This window comes from Lepisma saccharinum, chromosome 11 (assembly GCF_977018435.1).
Source record: "Lepisma saccharinum chromosome 11, izLepSacc3.1, whole genome shotgun sequence".
NCBI classification, from domain to species: domain Eukaryota; kingdom Metazoa; phylum Arthropoda; class Insecta; order Zygentoma; family Lepismatidae; genus Lepisma; species Lepisma saccharinum.
Genome location: NC_139239.1, coordinates 15466722 through 15489147, shown reverse-complemented (window position 1 = coordinate 15489147; position 22426 = coordinate 15466722). Strand labels below are relative to the sequence as shown.

The window sequence follows — 22426 nt, the reverse complement described above, 5'->3', positions numbered from 1 at the left end:
TGGCTTCAACCACAGGCACACCACTACCCCACCTTATCAATAACAAATGCTGACAACAAAGTCAAAATCACCAGTGTAGAGTTAGAGGATTTTACAGATCCCAATACATTAGAAACAGCCTATACTGAAGATGATGGCACTTTGGAATTTAAAATACATATTGGAGACAAATTATATTTAGAAAATCCTGCAGTATCAGCTGCTGAACACCCTATAGTTGCAATATTCTTGTTTTCATATTATGTCTAGACAAATTATTGTTGATGAATTACACAGACAAGCCCGACATAATTTTAAGAGACTCCCAGTAGTCACAAAGGGCATAGATGATTTATGGCAGAGCGACTTGATTGAGTTGTCAAGTGGGCAGTTGAAAAACTTAGACAAAATCAACAAGGGCTACAAGTATCTACTCACTGTAATAGACACATTTTCAAAATTTGCCTGGGCTGTGCCACTCAAATCCAAGACTGGAAAATGTGTTACAGAAGCCATCAGGACAATTATCAATCAGAGTGGAAGATCACCGCGCTATTTGCAAACAGATAATGGCAAAGAATTTTATAATTCTGTGTTTCAACAATTTATTAAAAGCCAGGCAATAAAACATTATTCGAGTTACAGTGACCTCAAGGCCTCAATTGTAGAGAGATTCAACAGAACCTTAAAAAATCTTATGTATAAACAATTTACCCTCCAAGGTAATTATAAATGGATTAATATTCTTCCAGAACTTCTACATAAATATAACAACTCGGTCCATTCCACAATCAACATGAAATCCTCTGAAGTAACTCCATCTGATGAGCAAAAATTGATCAGCACTGTTTATTATCCTAGATACCAGCCAACAACAAGAAAGGCCAAATACAAGGTGGGTGATCAAGTAAGAATCAGCAAATATAAGCACTTATTCAAAAGAGGTTTTACAAGAAACTGGAGCTCTGAATTATTTACAGTGGTTCAAGTTAAACCTGGGACCCTTAACACATATATAATAAAGGATCACCGAGGAGAAATTCTCAAAGGCAGATTCTATGAACAAGAGCTCAGCAAAACTAAACAGCCTGACACATATCTCATAGAAAAAATCATCCGCAGAAAAGGCAACAAGTTACTTGTCAAATGGCTAGGACTTCCAGAACACAGCTGGATCGATGCAGACAAAGTGATAATATGAGCACCTGGGATGTTATAAAAAGGCTGCCAGAACCTGAACAGCAGATTAAGAGAAATGGCAAATTGCTACCTGAAAATATTAGATGTCTTATTGTTGGGCCATCTGCTTGTGGTAAAACTACACTAATGGTTGATAATTTTTTATTGGCACCCAACTGGTTAGACTGGAAAAACAGGCACTTGTATATCTTCTCTAAGAGCTTGGAACAATTAAAATATCAGCAGCTGATGAAGCTATATGATGGATTGGATATTGCCACTTTTGAACCAGATGTTAAGCCACTTCATGAATGTCTCGATAATTCTGTTGTTGTGTTTGATGACATTATACTGGATAATCAAAACAAGGTTAGAAACTTTTTTACACAGGGCCGACACAAAAACATTGATTGCTTCTACCTGGCACAGACTTTTTCAAAAATACCGAAGCAACTGATCCGAGACAACAGCAATTTTATATGTGTGTTTCATCAAGACCATACCAACCTCAAACACATACATGATGAATATGTAGGTGGGGACTTGAGCTACAATGATTTTTCTAAATTTTGCAGCAGGTGCTGGAACCAGGACAGTTATGGGTTTGTCACAATTGATATGACAAGAACACCTAATACTGGAAAATACAGAAATAAAATCAACAATTTTCTAGACATTGAAACATAAATAAATAACCATGAAAAGGCCAATTATTGATGATCTTAAATTAAGAGATTATCTTGTAAAAAGATTTAAGGGATGGAAATCAGAGAACCGGGGAATTTATGAAAAACACAAACAAGCAGAACAGCCTGTAATTGATGCTATTAGTGAATTAGGTAAGAATATCAAAACTGTTACAGAGCAAAATCAAAATTTGATCACAGAGCTTGTACCTGTAGCTGCAAGAAACATATTAGATTATCCATTCACCCCACTTTCCAGTATTCATACACCTAGTCCTATTGCTCCTCGAAGAATTGAAGCTACTCAGGATCCTATTGAATTGGGTCTTCTTGCTCAAAAATATTTAACCACACCTAAAGACAATAAAGATGAGGTGTTTGGCTTATATGCTGACACAGAGCCTGATGGTAGCATCATACATAGAATTGGCAATTTCAGAGTAACATTTATGGGAGATGATCTGATTGTTTATTCAGAATCTCGTCTCGGAGAAAAAGGTGCTTTTGTTAAGTACCCCGGCACACCTGGATTGTGGGAACTGATGACTAGGAAGAGACCTGGCAGCTATACGGATCAAGATTATGATTATTACAAAGAAATATTAATAAAATCAGATGCTCTATACCAGAACAATGATCCCACACAAAAAAGAGTCAAGTCTAGCAGTGGGGCAAAATACAATAATTTAATCAAGCCCATATGGTCACAGATCAAGACTGGCAGTGGAATCAAACAATACAACACCCTGCCTAAAGAATTTGTCTGGGTTGATGATGTCAGGAAACTTGTAGATAGGTTATTGGTGATAGCTGGGGAGGAAAATGCTGGGAACCACAATTTTTACAATGAAAAGGTTGGAATTATGGACATGATAAGCACCAAATTGTCTAATTTTATAGTGAATGACACTAAGGGGATTGGATATCTTATAAAAATTATTAATACTCTACCCCCTAAATTTTGGAATATCTCTGAGGGTCGGGGGCTGGTTAATGACATTATAAACAAGCTGCCATTTGAACTACACATTCCAGGCTATCAGTATTGTGGTCCAGGCACAAAATTGGACCATAGATTAAACAGAGGTGATCCTGGTGTTAATCCCCTCGATGCTGCTTGTAGAGACCATGACATAGCATACAACACACATTCTGATCTTGACAAGAGACATGTTGCAGACAAGAAATTAGAAGAGGCTGCATTTGGCAGATTTGTAAGCAAAGATGCTTCTTTGAGTGAAAAAATAGCAGCATTGGGAACCACCATAGCTATGAGCACCAAACAAAAACTGGGGTGGGGGTTGTGAATATATATATATAATAAACCTACAATGAAGGCCAAGGGTGTTATGTATCAAATACCTTATGCAGGTCTCAAATCTCTTAAAACTATTGATAGCCTTTTGACCAAAAAACAGCGCAAGAAAAAAAATTCTTGTATTGCAAAAGGGCATGGTATGAAATTGTTACTTAGTACCCCCCAATTAAAAAAATTACAACAATCTAGAAAAAATCACATGTGGGGGGATTTATATTTACCATCCCTGCCATCTTAGCTGCTCTCGGGGCTGTTGGGAGCTTGGCTGGGGGATCAGCCGCCATAGCAAAAACAGTAATAGATGCCAAGAAAAATAGGGCAGAATTAGATGAGCAGAGGCGCCATAACCTGGCCATGGAGAAACAAGGCAAAGGTGTTAAGAGAGCCATGAATAAGTTTAAAAAAAACAAGAGCCGCTTACAAACCAAGATATTGAAGCTTTAATCAAGCCACTGGGCATCAAACATTTTAGAGGTGTGTACATGTCTGATTCTTTGCCAGAGCAACCACTCAACAAAGAGTGTGGCATTGTTAATTTGGATAAGTTCAAAAATCAGGGCACTCACTGGATTTGCTATCTTAAATATTTAAAAAATGAGGCATTTGTGTTTGATTCATTTGGAGGTATTCCACCTGAAAATTTAGTACAATATCTAAAATCAGCTAATCTTTATTACAATAATGCCCGTGTTCAAAACTTCAAAGATGTTAATTGCGGACATTTGTGTTTATCTGTTCTCAGATATATGTCTCAAATAAATAAACCATCAATTGAAGATTTTCAAAAAGCCTTGTGGTATTTAAAACATCATGGGGGTATTCCATCTCACCAGCCAAAATTCAATATTGAAACTCAAATTGCATGATGACATAGTGTATCCCAAAACAATAGCTCTCAGAGCATTTTACGGCATGTACCTGATCCCAAATATTACACACCACAACAACACAATTGCAGTAGGGGATCAAAAAATTGTCATCACTCCAGGGCAGTATAATCTGTCCACTCTAAATGCTCAATTACCCAGAGGTGTAGTGTTAAGTCAAAATTCTGTCACTCACAGAGTAGAGATTGTATCTGCTACAGAAACAGTGGATCTGGGTACTATAGGAGAGCTGCTAGGCTTTGAGAACAACACAAAACTTGAACCAGGCATCAAACACACTGCTATGAATATACCTAAATTCTTAGCCATAGAGACTCTGAATATTCACTGTAATGTTGCTGAGGGTATGATCACCAAATCAAATGGCATAGGCACTCACAAACAAACCGGCATCATTGCAACATTTAAACCTAATTCTGAATTCATGGAGCCCATCATCTACAATCCATCCCCAACATTATATTTTCCTGTGTGCCATAATAGAATAGATTATATTGAATTGATGGTCACTAATGAAAAAGAAGAATTAGTTGATTTTGCTGGAGCCACAACAACTGCAATCATAGAGATTAACATTTAAATAAAAATACATACAATGGAAAATATTGAGAGTTATGAGCTGCAATCATTCCCCCCAAACAGGAGGACATTTGCAAATTTAAATCAACCCAACACAGAAATTGAGGTTGATCTTGATGTAGGGGATGGCTTTATACACCCTCACAGAGCAGATCTATACATCAAATTTGATGTTGTAAAGCTCGATGGAACAGATTATCCGGCAAATTCAAATATAAGACTTGTAGACAATTTTGTGCCACATCTGTTCTCTGAAATTGAGATCAGAAAGCATGGCGTTGTTATAAACAGAATAGATTATCCCGGCATTACCTCCACGGCTTTGGCCACACTAAAATTATCCAAAACCGAGGCTTCTTACTACAGAATAGGTGGATTTGAGGCTGGTGAGAAAATATTATCTAAAAACCACACTGTGCTGTTCCCTATGCGCCTGTTGCCAGGATTCTTTTCAGATTACAAAGATATTATGTGGAAGGGTGGGTTAAGAATCACATTTAGAAGAGCTGCCAATGATAACAATGCTTTGATGAGGTACAGCACTTTAAACTCTACAGGAGAAGCTATGCCTAATACCCTACCAGATGCAGGCAAATGCATTATTCAGACTATGGAGTTAAGAATCCCGGTTGTTGAATATGAAGCCAGTTATGCTCTTAAATACAAAGCTGATATCCTAAAAAATCCACAGATTCCTCTGCAATTTTACACATATCAATCTGTACAGAAGCCCGCATCTGGTTCTTATTATGAATTTGATGCTACAAATTCATTCTCCAGCATACAATATGACATGCCTGATTTTGTAGTGGTACTGTTTCAGACTGGAAGACACAACAATCAGGAAAAAAATTCAAGTAAATTTGATAACTGCAACATCAAGAACATTTATCTTAAAAATGGCAGAAATGAGGTCTTTCCTAGAGAAAATTACAATTTAGACATTTCCAAGGATGATTTCCTCAAATTACATGAGGCATTTTCGGCTTTCAAGAGGGTCACTACTGGCAATACTGACATGTATTACACACCAGATGAATTCAAAGCACAGAGACCCATGTTTGTAATCAACACTTCAAAAAGGAAACAAGTTGTGGTGAATGACAGGACAAACATTAAAATTATCTGTGAATTCCATGAGGCATTACCTGATGACACCATTTGTAGTGTTATTCTCATAGGGGAAAAATCATATGTTTATGATGTAAGAAATGAGAGGGTCACGGAGCAATTCTAGAGGGTCTCTGCATATTACATTGTTTTAATATTAGATAAACAAATTGAACCTGGTATCCAATTGAACTTAAACCGGAAGTAAATATGTATGGGTGTGTGTATAGGTGGCTCTTATAAGCAGCTTGGCTTAGTTTTAAGTGTGGCCCCAAGAGGGGCATATTTTTAACAAATTTATGGACAACAATCTCACAGAAGTGCCTTTTATAAGTATAGGCACATCAATCTAAGGGGGGTCATACTTTCCGAGAAATTCCCGAGGGCATTTTTACAAAAATCTTGGATTAGACAGGGTTCCACACTAGAGCAAAAAGCTCATATGGGCATGTTGAGCTTGTTTTAAGTGTAGCCAAACCTGCTTGAGGGGGGTTCATACTTTCGTGGGTTTATAATACCACAAATACAACTACTTCATATCATGGAACAAGGCTTAATGGTGTTGTAATTGATATTGTTATATAGATTACGGAAAGAGGCTCATATTACTGTCAATCAGGTGAATGCGACTTTGTGATATACAAATGCCATCCTTGTTCTGCAATTATCTCTGTTGTATTGATGAAAGGTTTCTTGTTTCAGGTCACGTGGTTGCACCGGAAATCGGATTCAATCCACCTGCTGACTGTCGGACGAACGACCTACAGCAGCGACTCGCGTTTCAGTCTCAATTACCGGTATCCGAATAACTGGCGACTGGAGATCTTGTACGTGAACAAGAGGGACGAGGGCCTTTACGAGTGCCAAGTAGCCACGCACCCGCCACGTGTGAAACAAGTCTATCTACGAGTCAGCGGTAAGTACCCAATGTCACAAAACTTAGCCCTTAACTGAAAAGTGGGAAATTTTTACTTCGTTGTGCGCGTGACGTAATATGGACGAAGAATATACGTGTGAACTTATCGACGAATAGTGAAACGACAGTGTTGCAATAAGCATATGTTAAATGTCTCAACACGAAAAACACAGGATAATCGAAAAAGAATACTGAGATAATAACGAAGTGAATCACGTGTTAAAATGTTACAAACTGTTGGTCTTTCGCTACTCTTTAATTGGAGGGTTAAAGGGTTAAACGCCCGCTACCCAAAAATCAGCAAATTCTACACTCTGTCGCGGGAATTTCTGGAGCAAGAGAATGAGAAAACGTATCTGAAAGCGCTCGACCAATGAAACGTGAGAGGGTACGTGGGTGCATGAAATGAGAAACCACCAGAAACTCGCGTTGCTTTGCTTCTCTCGCTCGCTTCCTCCCCTTTTCTACCGTTATGCCCGACCATACTCCACAGATTACAGAGACAGGGTGTAGATGAAGTTCGTGCAGGGGCATCCTAAATGAAACCCCCATGTACACGCCAGAACTCGAACCTGGAACCGTAGTTAGGCCAGAACTCAACGTCCTCGTCCACCGAAGCGACTTCAGTGGTTTCATCATGGTAACCGGCGAGCACCACAATTTCCCTTTGCAGGCAACTGCAAAAACCGGCACGTTGAAGCCGCTGCCCTCCACACACCCCCACTGGCAAGCAGAGAGAGAGAGCCCCTTGACTCCCCCCCCTAAGCCGAGTTACTAGATCTCCTTGTGATGGCTCGTTAAAGAGATCCCCTAGAAAATGAAGATGAATGGAATATCGGGAATTCCCAGACACAACATAAATCTTGGTTATTTCGCATCTCCCTCGGCCAATTTCTCGTCTGAATACTCCTCTATCTCCTTTTCGTGTCGTCCTTATGATTCACGGGGTGCCGCCGTTGTGTTACGGAAAGGGTTGCCTCCTGAGAGAGCACCTGGCAGATGATGAGGTCTTCTTGCGTCCAAAGTTAATTTTTTGGAGAGAACTGCCCACTTGGAGAGCAGAGGCCTGTCTCTTCTGAGGGTGAAAAGGCATTAGCCTCATAATACTTCAGGGCAGTATGCAGTAGCGTACGTAGGATTTCATCAAGCGGGGGGGTATTTCTAAAACTTTCTCCAAATTCACATTAGCATTTATTTATTATGCTTTAATTCATTAATAATACTCATAATTTATTAATTAGTTTAATTACTACTAATAATAATACTAATGCAGCTGCTGTTACTACTAATATCACTACTGTTATTAAGTAGTAGAGATCTACATAAATATATTTATGAAAGCAATATAACAAAATTACTTTCTAGTCATTCGATTGTTAACAAATTCTAGGAGCATTTTTGTTTATTTCTTACTAAATTATTGTCTAGTCAACGATTATTTGTATATGATAGGTGAGACATTTTAAGTGTGAAGAAAATTCATAAAAACAAGGAAATATATTAAATAAATTGAAATAATCGCGGTGATCTAGTCTCACAACCTTGCGGCACATCAGATTTCGATTTGCGAAATTGGTTTGAATTTTTTCAGCCTTGTCCCCGCACCCAGCTGCATATCAATGGGTACCTGAGAGCAACCCTGGAGGATAAAGGTGCTGATCACATCACCCGCAAAATGGCTGAGATCGAGAATGTGTTGGGCCCCACCACACCACTACATGTGCCATCATGGCATGGTGCTATATGCACGGGAAAATTTACATTACCTTTTACCCATGTAATTCACCCAGGATGATGATGAGGCGCGAGAATTTTAACCCTATAGCGCTACAGCCCAATATTGCGCCAAGGCTTACCTACCGACTGCTGGCCTCCCTCCCACGCGGGTCTCCAAGGGGGCGTGGATATCTGCAGCCAGACTATAGGGGAACGTGTGGTCGGCCCGACCGACCCCCAGCCGTTGTAGGACTTCGCGACCGGATTACGCTCACTCACTCGGAGCTCCCCAATTTCCTAACGATGGTGGGTTGCCACCGGCCCTATACACAGAGCCGAAAATTCCCGGAGGCTGAACCCGGGATCGAACCCATGCCGTCCCGCAGCCGCCGTCCAAAGCAAGGTGCTTTAGAACGCACGGCCACGGAGGAGGACGAGGGGCGAGAATACATATTGCTGAATTCCACTGATCTTATGTTCGCGTTCAAAAGTAAGTTTGTAGACATTCCAACACATTTATCACTTCTAGGTAATTTGGGTCTCCCCGATGGCGCAGTGGTTGCGTCGTCGCCTTGTAATCAAGGGGTCCCGGTTCGATACCCGGTGGAGGCACATAGTGGTTCGGATCCCACTTTAAACTGTAGGCCCAGTCCCGATTAGCCCTACTGTGCATAAAGTGGACTTAAAACACCAACTCAAACCAAACTTCTAGGTGATTCACAAAGCACTTCTTCAACATTATTTAATGATGTGGATGGAGACTTAGCATCACTTGAGAATTCACAAGGGGATGCAAAATCAGTACCGCATAATGTCGGCACACTGCAACGAAGCAAGGAATTTTCACATTTCTCTCGAGAGTCACTGCGCGACGTTTTGAAAAAAAATATTGCAAAATTGAACTTCGTGGCCTCTTAGATTGTTTAGACATATCGACGGATCCCAAACTACACTGTAAAGATTTATGAGAAACACGCCAATACCGCTCTCAAAATCTACTATGGAATGTAGATTGCAAACAATGGAAAGGCGGACCGGTGATTGTTTATTCTTGTCTAGATGAGCAGCTTACAACGAACCAATAACTTTATTTAGTTAAGGCTCATTGTTCACAGAAAGAAATACATGTTCGTTGAACATTGTTGCAGCTGATATACAAAACAACCTTTTCCTTTTAAATCAAAGTTGCCCTCATATTTAAGTTTCAAGAACTCGTGTATATTTTCAAGGCATTCACTATTAAATATGCGTGTGTTTGGAATGTTGTGCTTTTCTCCATGCTGCATGGGAATAATAATTCAAATTATTATTATCATTATTATTATTACGGTCGCACATCTTTGACTGTGATAAATTAGCCATTTTTATTTTTCCTACAGCATTTTCCGTAATATATCAAAAGCTCAAGGGGAGGGTTTAAACCCGGTAACCCCCCCTTGCGTAAGCCACTGCGAATATGGCATAAGCTATACTTGCTGTTTTGTCACTTCACGCGATGTAATCTTCTAGGTGATAGTTAATGTAATGACATTCCGTCGAGTATATTCAGTGGTGGTGACCTTCCACGTAGGCGCCCAAAAGTCAACCTCACTTCCACGTAGTACACATTGAACTGCATTTTGCAGGCGAACGAGGCTCTGGCGACTGGCACTATGGCCACTATAATTCTGTGTGGTGTCCTGTTTTTTGTCCTTGTGTGTGCTGAGTGTTCCTTTACAGCCTAAGCTTTTAACGGAAGTCAGAATATTTAAGAATTTTATTTATGCAACGCTGGAGTTGTTATTTGTAACGATAAGGGGCTGCACCCCGTATAATGTGACTGGTTCAAAATAGCCTAAGTGCTGACGTACCCAAAACTGTAAAATCAAAATTAAAAAATCAAAGTATATTAAGTGCAATAACTGTGTTAATCAACAGCGGGGACGCCCTGGCGTAAATTATAGAGGGCCGTGAGGGGTTCTCCTGAAGTTTACAACTTGCAGCCAGAGCTGGCAACCACTTGAGTTCCACTCCGATAAGAGGAAATGCTTTCGCAACAGTGGCGGTGAGCGATCAAACGATCTAACCTGGGGAGGGGGGGGGGTTGATACCCACCTCTACATTTGAAGGTTGATTAACAGCCACCACAGTCACTTTAGTTTGCGCAGCAATTTTCATTTGCAAATATATTGAAGTGCAAACATTCTGATTAATTTGATTTTTTCGGTGTCCGAAATGGAACATGCCAACGAAGATCGGCACTTACAAAATTAATTTAATGATATTAGCCAGAAGAAACTAAAAGATTCCATTAGAATTAGCCGATGTTAACTAACTTAAACTAAATTTTATATTTGTCAAGAAGCCTAGACATAATCGAACTAGTACTGTCTATGATTGTCATAATTTATTTAATAATATTAAACGTCAAGGGTACATGTTAATTAACGTACAAAGTTTAAGAAACCAGAAAGCCATTTACTAATAAAATTGTTGGAATCGGCGCATCGACTTTGAAAAGAACAAATTTATAGGGAGCCAGGCTTACGAAGGTTGAGAACCACTGTAATAACTACTATGGCTGTCGAATTGCATTGCTAGAATCCTGGGTTCGATTCCTGAAAGGGGCACATTTCATTGGAGGACGTGTCGCACACAAGAACGTAAGAACAATTTTGATTTGGCCTGAGGCTTCTGGAAAATTTTGTTTTGTTTCTACTATCTTTAACCTTATATCACACATACATGCAAATTCGTAGAGGAATGAGAGCGAGAATGGCAAAGAAAGAGAAGAAAGCGAAAAGATAGATGTGAAACAAGAGAAAGACGGGCATGGAAAAAGTACGTGGAAAAAGGGAAAGAGAAGGACGCGAGAATAGAGACAAAGATGAGGAAAAAGAGAGAGAGTGGAGGGCTTGGAAAGGAAGAGAAAGACGTGGTAAGAGAGAGAGAGGGGGGCCCGAAAAAAAGTATCTGGAAAGATATAAAGAGAAGAACATGGGATGAAAGTCAAAGACGAAGTAATAGAAAGAGAAAATGAATTGAATGGAAGAGCCTTGGAGAGAGATAGAGAGAGAGAGAGGACATGGAAAGAAAACGACGACGAAAGAGAGACGTGGTTGGAGAGAAAGAAAGATTTTGAAAAAGAGAGTGGGGTCATGGAAAGAAGAAAAAGGAATGTGTAAAGAGAGAAAGAGGAATACGTGGAAAGGGACACGTGAACCCAGAGAGAGAGGAAATGACGTGGATGAAGAGAGAGACTTCGAGGGAAAGAGACAGACCATGGATTAGTCCGAAATGGATGGCCGAAGCAAACAATTGTGAGCACGTTTTCAATTATATCAGCTCACCGTCACTTTCGTCTCTTCTATGCTCTCTTGGCCATAATCCAAGACACACTACCTTCCCTCACCTACTCTCGTCACTTCTTGCCTCCAGGCTTTGAAGCGTCTTCTTCGTCTGCCTTTCCTCTCATTTCCCATCCCTTCAGCCGATTGGCAGCGCATGGGGGATGGGAGGACGCTCATAAAATGCACGTAGAGTGCAATTTCAAAACAAATGACCTCATTAGACACGCAGAAGTGTGTCTTAAGGAGTTCACAAGGAAGGGTAATTGTATCCTAAGAGGAGTTTACGTTTTTGTAGGAACCAACATGCACTCAAACAAGCATAAACCGTTTCTACGTATAAGTGTGTCAAGCAAGGAAGCTCCTGTGGGTATTCTTATGTAGCATGTTTCTATCCGGGAGTGGATTTAGAATGGAGGTAGAATCATTTGGGTGTTAATCGTGCTTCGTGTTCTCCTGAGCCAACCTCCGTGGCCAAGTGGTTAGAACTGCGCGCTACGACACCAGGTATCTCGGGTTCGAATACCAGCATGTGAATGTCCCTTCATCAGCTTCATCATATCATCACTCATTCTCATATTCGTGATTAGGCAAAAATGGCAGGATAGCGTCATCATCATCTTCAGAAAGCTCTTCTTCACTGTCAGAACTTTCACGTTTAACTCTTTTCCTGTTCGTCAATTCTGGTCAGGATGTACTCTATTAAGAGGGACTGGCTAAACACCAACACTTAGTCAGCAAACAATTCACATTCACGAAGAATGGAAAAGATCACAACCAACCTCACACCGTGAGACATATCGTCCATATCTTCGTCTTTCACCATATCTGACCACCATTCCTTTGGTTCTCTTAGAGGGCATTTTTGTTCAATTGGAAGGCAATTGAGAAACCAAATCAGTCAGTTTTAAATAAGTGAACCTTATGGGTTATGGCACGCGCTGAATTGTACCAACTAGATAAAACGCTGGGTTTGTAAAGTAGGACTGGACCTACAATTTAAAGCGAGATGCGCCGGGTACCGAAAGCGGAACCGCTTGATTACAAGGCGACGATGTTACCACTGCGTCATCAGGGATATCCTAGATAAAACGTGAGGGCTTGCAGGGGCTACAGACAATTTAATATTTTAATGAATCATCTCAGTTTCTCTGTTTATCTTGAAGATAATTCGTCAACGAGTCGCACCCTTTCTTCGTCTGTCTTCACCCCCCTCCCCCTCCCCATTTCTGCTCCAAGAAGGGAGGAGCCACAGAAGAACGGTCTCACTTCAAGAGATCCAACGGTTCGCTGAATCTCTTGGCGTGATCTGAATAACAATCGCGGATGCTCCTGAGCGAGGATGCTGGGGAAAGCCCCTCCTCCCCCTCCAACCGTTCCTTTCCCCTAACCCGCAACCACCAGACGAATGTAAACACAGGAGAACATCGGGTTCAATTCCTTCTGCAAATCCGTGTTATTATTTCTTGAGGCTGTTGATAGATCCATTGCGGGGAAGGTTGCCTAAGTGAGCACCTTCTGCTCAGAGGAGGAGGGTGTTTGCTCTTCCTATCACCAGAGGGAGCGCAGGGCAACAATGTGCTTTTGTGGATTGTTGCACTCCTGCTGCGATACCTCGGCAAACGCTTCCGGTCTAGTCTAATGCATCTCGCCTATAGATTCAGGTTGGATCCCCCGGGCTATGAACAAAGGTATGTCGTACATTTAGTACGTTGCCATCAACGAGGTATAATGGTAATTCTCCGCAAATTCTCGATAATAACACTACACAGATGAGATGGTACAATGAGCACACATTAAGAGTTTATTATGTAAAGCTAGGGGAAGGACAATACATTTCGTTTGTTTTGTAAACAAAATTGCAAGTGTGTTCTTCACTAACAAGGGAGGTTTTCTAAGTGTCCCCCTCCGATTTCCATGAAACTTGGAAGGTGTATAGAGGGGCCCAAAGGAAGAAATTCGTGTTTCTTAGTTTCAGCTAAAAAAAACTGTTTTAGGGGGCAAAACCCCCCTCAAATGTCAAGATGAGAGACAAATTGAAGTGAGGATCTGACCCCTGTGCCCCCTTCCGATTTCCATGATATTTGGCAGGTGTATAGAGGTGCCCTATGTCCCCTGTTTCTTCCTATGCCATATTTACGTGGTTTCGGGGTCAGATCCTTACTTCAATTTCTCTTCATCTTGACATTTGAGGGGGTGGGTTGCCCCCTAAAACAGTTTTTTTTAGCTGAAACACAAAAACACGTATTTCTTCCTTTGTCTCCCTCTATACACCTGCCAAGTTTCATGGAAATAGGAGGGGGACACACGGGTCAGATCCCCACTTCAATTTGTCCTCATCTTGACATTTGAGAGGGGTTTTGCCTCCTAGAACAGTTTTTTAGCCGAAACAAAAAAACACGCATTTCTTCCTTTGGGCCCTTCTATACACCTGCCAAGTTTCATTAAAATCGGAAGGGGACACTTAGATAACGTCGCTTGTAAGTTGCAAACATTTAGAAGACATTTTTCGTTCCTCTAACATATATTCTGTAACGAATCATGAGTAATATACTGCAGAAGTCGCTATACTTTCGTGTATCAACTAAAGTCAGCTTCGTCGTACACGCAATATTAAGGTATAATCCGTGGCGAAACAGCGCGAGGGTCAGAGTCTACCTACCTATTGCCTCAGCAGAGGTGGGCGATCATCCAACCAGTTTCGGGGTGACGCGTGGTCAGATCGACGAACCCTCAGTCGTTATTTTGTAGGTTTCCGTGACCCAAATTCCTCACGATGGGGATTCGGTACCAGTCTCGTACAATGGCCTAAATCTCGGGAGAAACGTTTTTACGCACCCCCACCCCCACCCCCGGGAGACTATAACCAACGCATGTCCCGTAACCCGAGCCCAAAGCCTGGCACCGTAGGCCACGGTTAGGGATAATGTTGAAATGGTTTCAAGTAATTAGGTTCGTATGAGTTGGTCACTAACAGACCCTTTAATGAGTATTTGCGTACACGAACGCGCGCACACACACACAGCAGTTGTAATGCGTGGCCATCTATAAGTCACTCAAATGTCAATCTATATCCTACGTAGTAACCATCTGCATAAAAAAAAGACTCTGGCGTCCAGTGATGAATTCAGGGGGTGGCCCCGGGGTTGTAATCCCCTCCAGAAATAGAAAAGCCTTCCACCACGAAAAATACAATAACCTGGCAGGGCATTCGGACAATGGCTAAGAAATTTGACAACCATATTCAATATGGCTTTCTTTCATTCACTTTAATTAAACGTAGAATGTAATTTTTTAGCTTTATGGTAATAATAAGGACTGATTCAGTATTCCCTATAATTAAAAGTCAAAATAATGAACGAAGTTAAATACGCTAACTACTAGTACAGGCCTACAATAAAGCTCAATTTCATTGAAACTCAATAATGGACACTCATAAAGCGGTAGGGCTGGTGTAATGTGCGCTGCTATTGTGATAACGAATTTCTACTTGTTGCAGCTATTTTAACGGTTAGTCAGTCAAAATTTGCTGTAGAATGGTGGTGACGTGCTTGTGCAGTCAAGTCGAAATTTACACTTAATTTAATTACATATCAAAAGTAAGGGACAATTTTAGAATATTGGTATTGTTTTTAATAGTATTATAATTTGATGCCTATGACATCCACCCCGCCGTGAAGTGACATCACCCCGGAGGAAAGTGACTGGATTCAACACTATTCGCCTCTGGACCTACATCCTCTGTTTGGGATTGTATTATGTCATTCAACTGTATTTGTCCCTTCATCTATCTCATCTCAACGCATTACCACCTTCGCAATTTACCTAAGAGTACATACAACAAAAGAAATAAAAAAAACAAATCAACACACAGGTACATAAATATAAGTTAATAGTGAAATACTTATGATTTTACAGCTTACCACTAGATAGTAGCACCAACGTTATAGAAGCACTCGCATATTTCATGACCTCTTTGCTCTCGTTACAGTGTATGAGAAGCAGTTAAAAGAATATAATGCATAAATGTAGCTTATAAAGTAAATGTATGTATTGTATTCATTCGCCAGCACTCTTTAAGTAAGATACTGGTATTAAATATCTCACTGATGAAGTCAATCCTCCGTGTAATATTTACTCAAGCTTGCAGCAAGTAAACAGACGTATTGTTTGCCAAGGGCAGCAAGAAGAGAGGAGACCAGATGCAGAGAAACGTTTACGAGCAACGCCGAGGAGGCGGACCGCCTTTCGTCCGACCAAGAAATTCAAACAAGCCATTGACCAAAGAACAAAGAGAAGCCCATGAACTCTGGAAGCAGGACAGGAAGAAAATAAGAGACAAAGAGAAGGAGGAAGAGAGGAAGCGAGAAGAAGAGAAACAACGTCAAGAGAAAGAACAGGCACAATCAACACCACGTCCTGGCCAGCTTACCAGAGGGAAGAAAGAAAACTTCATGTCACAGTCCAAGGAAGAACAGCTAAAACCAGAAACTCCAAGCGAGATGCAAACCAAGAAAAGGGAATACCCCTGCAATTCTTTCGACGACGAAGAAGACATGGACGAACCATTTATTCATCCTAAAAAGCCAGTACGTGCTAGAACACCACCGATAGCCAAGCTAATTGACACATCAAACACGTACCAAACGTTCTCAGATCATGACGAAGAGACAATTCATCGACTGACTGCCAAGATAACAGCAGTCTACATCTACAACGCAGATAGAAGCCATCAATTTGTCACTTGGGTTACAAAGATAATAGATGACAAACAAGCCAAGATCCGAATTCTACATGATGGAATGAAGATACAAGCCAACACTAGACCAGCTTACAACAAGCTCATCAATCACTGCAAAGAGCACTCGCTCAGCTACGCCACCGACAAACCACGTCGAGAGAGGCCGGTCAAAGTAGTACTCAGACATTTGCCAATCGACCTATCAACGAAAGAAATACAGACAGAGCTAGCAGCGCAAAACTACAAAGTACAACAAGTTCAGCAGATGAAGAGACGAGACCCGAAGACCTTCATCAAGACACCGATGCCACTGTACCTAGTCTCATTGAGCAAAGGAGAGACAACACAAAACATCTACAGCCAAGATCACATCCTGAATTATGAGATGAAAGTGGTGCCATACCGCTCCCCAGGAATACTGCAATGCCACAGATGCCAGAGGATAGGGCATTCCCAGAGCCAATGCATGGCTCAACCAAGATGTGTGAAATGTGCAAATAATCATTTCACAGCAGAATGCCAAAAGAAAGACCGAAAACTCCCTGCAAAATGCTGCAATTGTGGAGGAAACCATCCGGCCAACTACAAGGGCTGTAAAATGTTCCAATCAGTACATCATATAACGATAAAATCTTGCTAATTATCAGGTAAATCAATTAGTCGCCGTAATAAGAAATAACATGTATTGGATGGTGGCTGTACACCGAGAGTTGGACGGCGGAGCGCGGAGGACTAGCCTGTTTCCCGAGAGAAGAGGCCGATCCTCGGGCTAAAAAAACATAAAATACGACTTTAGTACCAATGATCAGATTCACCTGAAATTTAAGACGGCGCAGCAGCAGATTATAATCGACAAAATCCCAAAAGCAGAATTTGATAGGAGATGAATTAAGCCAGATATTAAAGATTAAACAACGAGACTGGACAACAAGAACTACAGACTCCCTGGCACTCTCTTCGGAACGAACGTGCAGGTTACAATGGGGCCCGGTCTTTGGGTAACCTCTCTTCGAGGTGCTTTTGGAGAAGGGTCAAAGAACTCCAAATACACAGGCGAAGATAGCAGGACAAGAGGCTACGACTTGAGGACGATTTACCAACGCTTGGCAAGAGAGGGTACCGTAACGAACCTTTTGAATAGCAAATAAATAGACGCGCAGAAAAGCAGAAGACACAGTTTTACTCAGATTTTCTTCGACGTGTTATCGTGCACAATCTCTCGCGAACCACCCGCTTAAAGTATCCGCTTTGTGTGTCGCACCGTTCCGTGTTGTGTTTATTTCGCACGTGGCTGTTTACTATCAAGATGGAGTAGAGACAGCGAAAGGCCCCGCTGGGGGGGGGGGGGCGTCTGACCTAGTTGCCAACCTTGAAGATGCGGAAATCCAATCTTATCGCCCGGAAGCCAGCTATTGACCAAGCCGCCAAGCATCCACTTCTCCACCACGAGGACTTCAGTCAGAGCCGACAAAGGTAAGCCGGAATGGACGTGAAAATGGATAAGCTTCGTTCGTCCCGTCGTGACATCCAAGGAACTCGCTTAATTATATAAAAAATCTCGAAGAGACATTGCTTATTACGGCGATTAAATTGCATCCACTATATTTTTAAATTGTAAAACCGTAGTACAGCTTCAATTATTCATTTATCCAAAGTATTTAACATTGAAATTGTACGACGCTATAAATGTCTATATAATTAGATAACAGTGATCCAAGTTCACCGCAAAAGTAACAATATAAATATTAACATTCAATTACAACAACATAAAAGGAGTAGTGTTTTGTCGTACAGGTTAAGCTCCTACCGGAACATGGTTTTTCCCGGAAAAGCAAAAGTAAATGTCAAATTAAGAACAGTTTAAATCAATGTAGCTAACTTTAAACATGCCGCCGAACTATTATTGTACTAATTACTCATGTCTTTTGGATTGCCGCGATATGAATGCGTGAGTGAATGTATGAATGAAAGGGGCAATGATGTAATGTTTATGCATGTGCTCTTTTATAGAAATTACAGTATATATAGAACTAACCCTGTGGTGTGATTTGTTCTACCCTATGTAATCTCTTGGGCTCCGACTGATGGCACTTACCCTGGGACAAAAGGTAAATAGGTTATTAATGATTGCCTTTTGTTTATTTGTTTAATTGTTTTTGTGGGTTTGACATTACCATTGTAATGTAGAACCAGAATGACGTCAGGCACGTTAAATAAGTAGACGTCGGAGTTACAATCAGACGAAACCAAAATCAAAGTCAGATGATGGGAAGGAACAACAGAAACAACTACCATTCAGCTTACCACAAGAGAAGCCACCTGCGAAGACCACACCACCGACTACTATGAATTATAGCCAGACACTTCAGACTCCAACTGAAGAACAAGAAGAGACAAATGAAATCATCAAATGGTTACTGGTAAAACTGCAAGACAAGAAAATAAGAACGCTCATCGAAACGGCGAAAGACAAGATCGAAAAGACAACGAATGAATCAGATAGAACCGTTGCAGTCCTACAGGCACTCGTCGAGTTCGTCACAGAAATGTTCTAAACAGACAACCAACAACATCTCAGATATAACATGAAATGTCATAGCAAAACGGCCCTTTTAGGACCAAAAATTTAGTTCGGCCCTTCTTAGGACCAAAATTCTGTCGGCCCTTGTAAGGACCACAAAACTCAGTTCGTAATTGAACTGCCATCACAGACCGAACCTCGAGCGAGAGTTGCAGAGGTAACAGAAGCCAATTCATCGCACTACGTCATTACCACAACTTTAAAACAGATGGGAGTCAAGGAAACGGTACTTCTACAAAAAAACTTCAAGAAAATTCAACTTCAACTTCAACTTCAAGTAAACTGTATCGTAGGTATTGTAACTCCATGTGCAAGGCATTTCAATGAGCGTGAAGCTGGATAAGCGAAATTGAAAAGGAAATTCTATGCACAACATTCTGCAGGGAAAATCATGATCCCTGTATTTTTTTTTATATTGGAGTGTCTTATTCATATTGATGTGTTTGAGCATGGTAGAGTCACTGAGCAGAATGTTACTCCAAAACCATCAACATCTTGCATCAACGATTACGAAACGTTAGAAAGCAAAAGAACCAAATTTTGTTGCACCATAATAACACGCACATGACGGTAGAAATTGAGAAGCTGGGTATTTATATGTAACCCCACATATAACCCAGACTTGGTTCCATGCGTTTTACGCCTGCTCCTAAAATTGAAACTACATCTTTGGTATCACCGGTTGAAACCAAAGAAGACAAAGTTCCTCAAATCGGAAGATGGCAAGTTATTTCGTGACATTGTTGGAAGAAATGTATGACGAAACGAGACTATGTGAAAGATTTAAAGCAATGTGTGTTCAGCCGACCGGCAGAGTTGTTAGTACAGCGCGCTACGACGCCAGAGGTCACGGGTTCAAATCCCGGTATCGGTGTTATTTGTGTCATCAATTTCATCATATCATCACTCATTCTCATCTTCGCGATTAGCGAAAAGTGACAAAAAAGCGAAGTAAAATAAACCAAACCAATCAATTAAGTCAAGCTGTGTTTGTACGTTCTACACAATAAAATACTTGTTACTCTTGCAATAAACTCGAGGGCATACCTGTTCATCCATCCCTCGTATGAAACTTGTAATGTTGACAAACACACTTGAATTTAACCACCGATTTTTAAAATACCCCATAGCTTACAAATAGACTAGTAGTTAAAGTACTGATACTATTAGAACATTCCCTTTATTTTTGAACCTTATCTTTTTTTCGGTTGTGAAAAATTTCAATTGCAAATGCACCTATAAAAGCGGCACTTAACATGTATCTGGTGGGAACCACAAACTGGTCTCCTAATTCTCGCTTGTAGCACCATACAGAGGGAGGGGTTACCGCGAGAATGCATCATCTGTGGTTTCACAGAGGGCGCCATCTACCGAAGCATCGGGGAAACAGTCGTCACGAACCGCGGGAATTGCGTGGGAGAAAATGGAGGGTGTATATACAGGGAAACACAGTGTACAGTAAGGACCATAAGTGGGTTGTATTTGGAGTAAAATGATAATAGGGCATTTTCGATCAATATCCTTGCAAATTGGTAACCCAAATTTATATTCTTGGTATTCGGGCTGCATACCTTCTAAGGATATAAGTTCAGGCAGAGGCGATATGGATGGTGAACTTAAAATACTTTTACAGTGTACTTATATTTTACGTTGCTTTTCTAACTCTCTACCATACAGAATTATAATCTAGAACCTCTGGTTTCGTAACCCTTTATTCTAATTTTGCACAACAGAGGCCAGCACCTTTGCAATGAGCTGTCATTTTTAAAAAATCCGGTTTGACGTGGTAGTTTAGTTCCAGAAACGCATGGCAAACTGCATATAATACATATGTGCTATCACGCTAGGTAAACATGGAAAAAAATCCAGCCTAAGATACGAATCTTTTTACTATCTTCTGATTTGTTTATAAAAACCTTCGCCATCTGTCTATTTTTGGATTTAAATTAGTGATTTAAATATTGAGTAACATTGCGTTGTAAACACATTTGTTTCATTTCTTAAATGAAAGTACAACGATAGAGTACAGAAATTTGAAAACTTTCAGAATGATGCTTACAATCTTAAGAATTAGTGCTAGAAAATGTATCTATATGACAGATATTTCCAACCTGTTTAGTTTTTAAGTCCACTTTACGCACACATAGACTAATTGTGTAACCGATCTTGACGCACCCCTTATAAAAGTTGACCCGCCCTCGCTGGGGGAAAAAGGGCGGCAAGAGAAGTTAACGTCTTTTCTAGCGAACGGTTGATGTGCGTGGCAGAGAAGACAGTGCGAGTCAAGCATTGATACGGTTAGGATCCGTGTTACGTTGGTTATTGGTTTCGCGGGCTGTGAAAAACTGTAAGTGAACTATCGGCCATAATCTCAGCCGGAAAGAGAGATAGTGTCTAAAGAACGAACTGTAAGTGAACTATCGGCCTGTGCAGTATCTCTACCAGAACCTGAGAAAAGGTTACCAAAGAAGAGAGGCTACATGTTTACTATAAACCAACGACAGGAGGATTAGAAGATTGAAGACGTCGAACTCTGTATCAGCAAGATTTGTGTTTTCCCTCCAACTCCCGGAGGAGGGATTGAACCCATACAAATTGCATAACGTGCAGCACATACTGCCCACGGACTTTCGCCGACGCATGGATTTCTGCCAATGGTACGTGCAACTAACTCTTGCCATTCCAGATTTCCCAACAAGAGTTTTGTGGACCGGTGAGGCAATATTCACCAGGGACGGCATGTTCAATAGCCACAACAGCCACGTCTGGGATATGGACAATCCGCATGCAATCATTGTGCGCCATCATCAACATAGGTTCGCAGTGAATGTGTGGTGTGGCGTAGTAGGTGACCACTTGATAGGCCCGTACATTTTGCCCTCTACTTTGTGTGGTGGGAATTATCGGGTGTTTCTACATGACGTATTACCCGAACTTTTGGAAAACGTGCCACTGGCAAGTAGACAACGTATCTGGTTTCAACACGACGGCGCACCCGCACGTTTCGACCGTTGAGCCAGGGCCTTACTCAACGATATTTTCGGCGATCGTTGGATTGGCAAGGGTGGACCTTTACCGTGGCCACCTCGTTCCCCCGACCTCACACCACTGGATTTCTTTGTGTGGGGAGAAATGACAAGGGTTGTGTATGAAACCTCTGTGGAAAGTGCTGAGGATCTCGTTGCTCGTGTTAGTGCCGCTGCTGGGACATATGGTGACATGCCAGAGGCATTTGCGCGTACCAGACAATCAGTGCTTCGCCGATGCCATCTTTGTCTTGAAGTCAATGGCGGACATTTTCAACAACGTCTCTGAGTATACCGGTGTTTGTGAGCCCCTATTAGCACCGCATAGTGTCCTTTAGTGAAAGGTGGAAGTGAAGATGCTGGATATCGCTGTACTTCATAC

The 22426-nt window shown here is 41.2% G+C and overlaps 1 protein-coding gene across 1 annotated transcript in view; it reads left to right on the top strand.

Annotated features, from left to right (window-relative positions):
* LOC145995146 (lachesin-like) overlaps nt 1–22426 on the top strand; it is a 99498-nt gene that overhangs the window by 22986 nt on the left and 54086 nt on the right. Inside the window, exon 2 of the mRNA XM_083131692.1 lies at nt 6441–6654. Within this exon, the coding sequence (XP_082987818.1) occupies nt 6441–6654 (214 nt within the window). The remainder of the gene's footprint in view (nt 1–6440; nt 6655–22426) is intronic.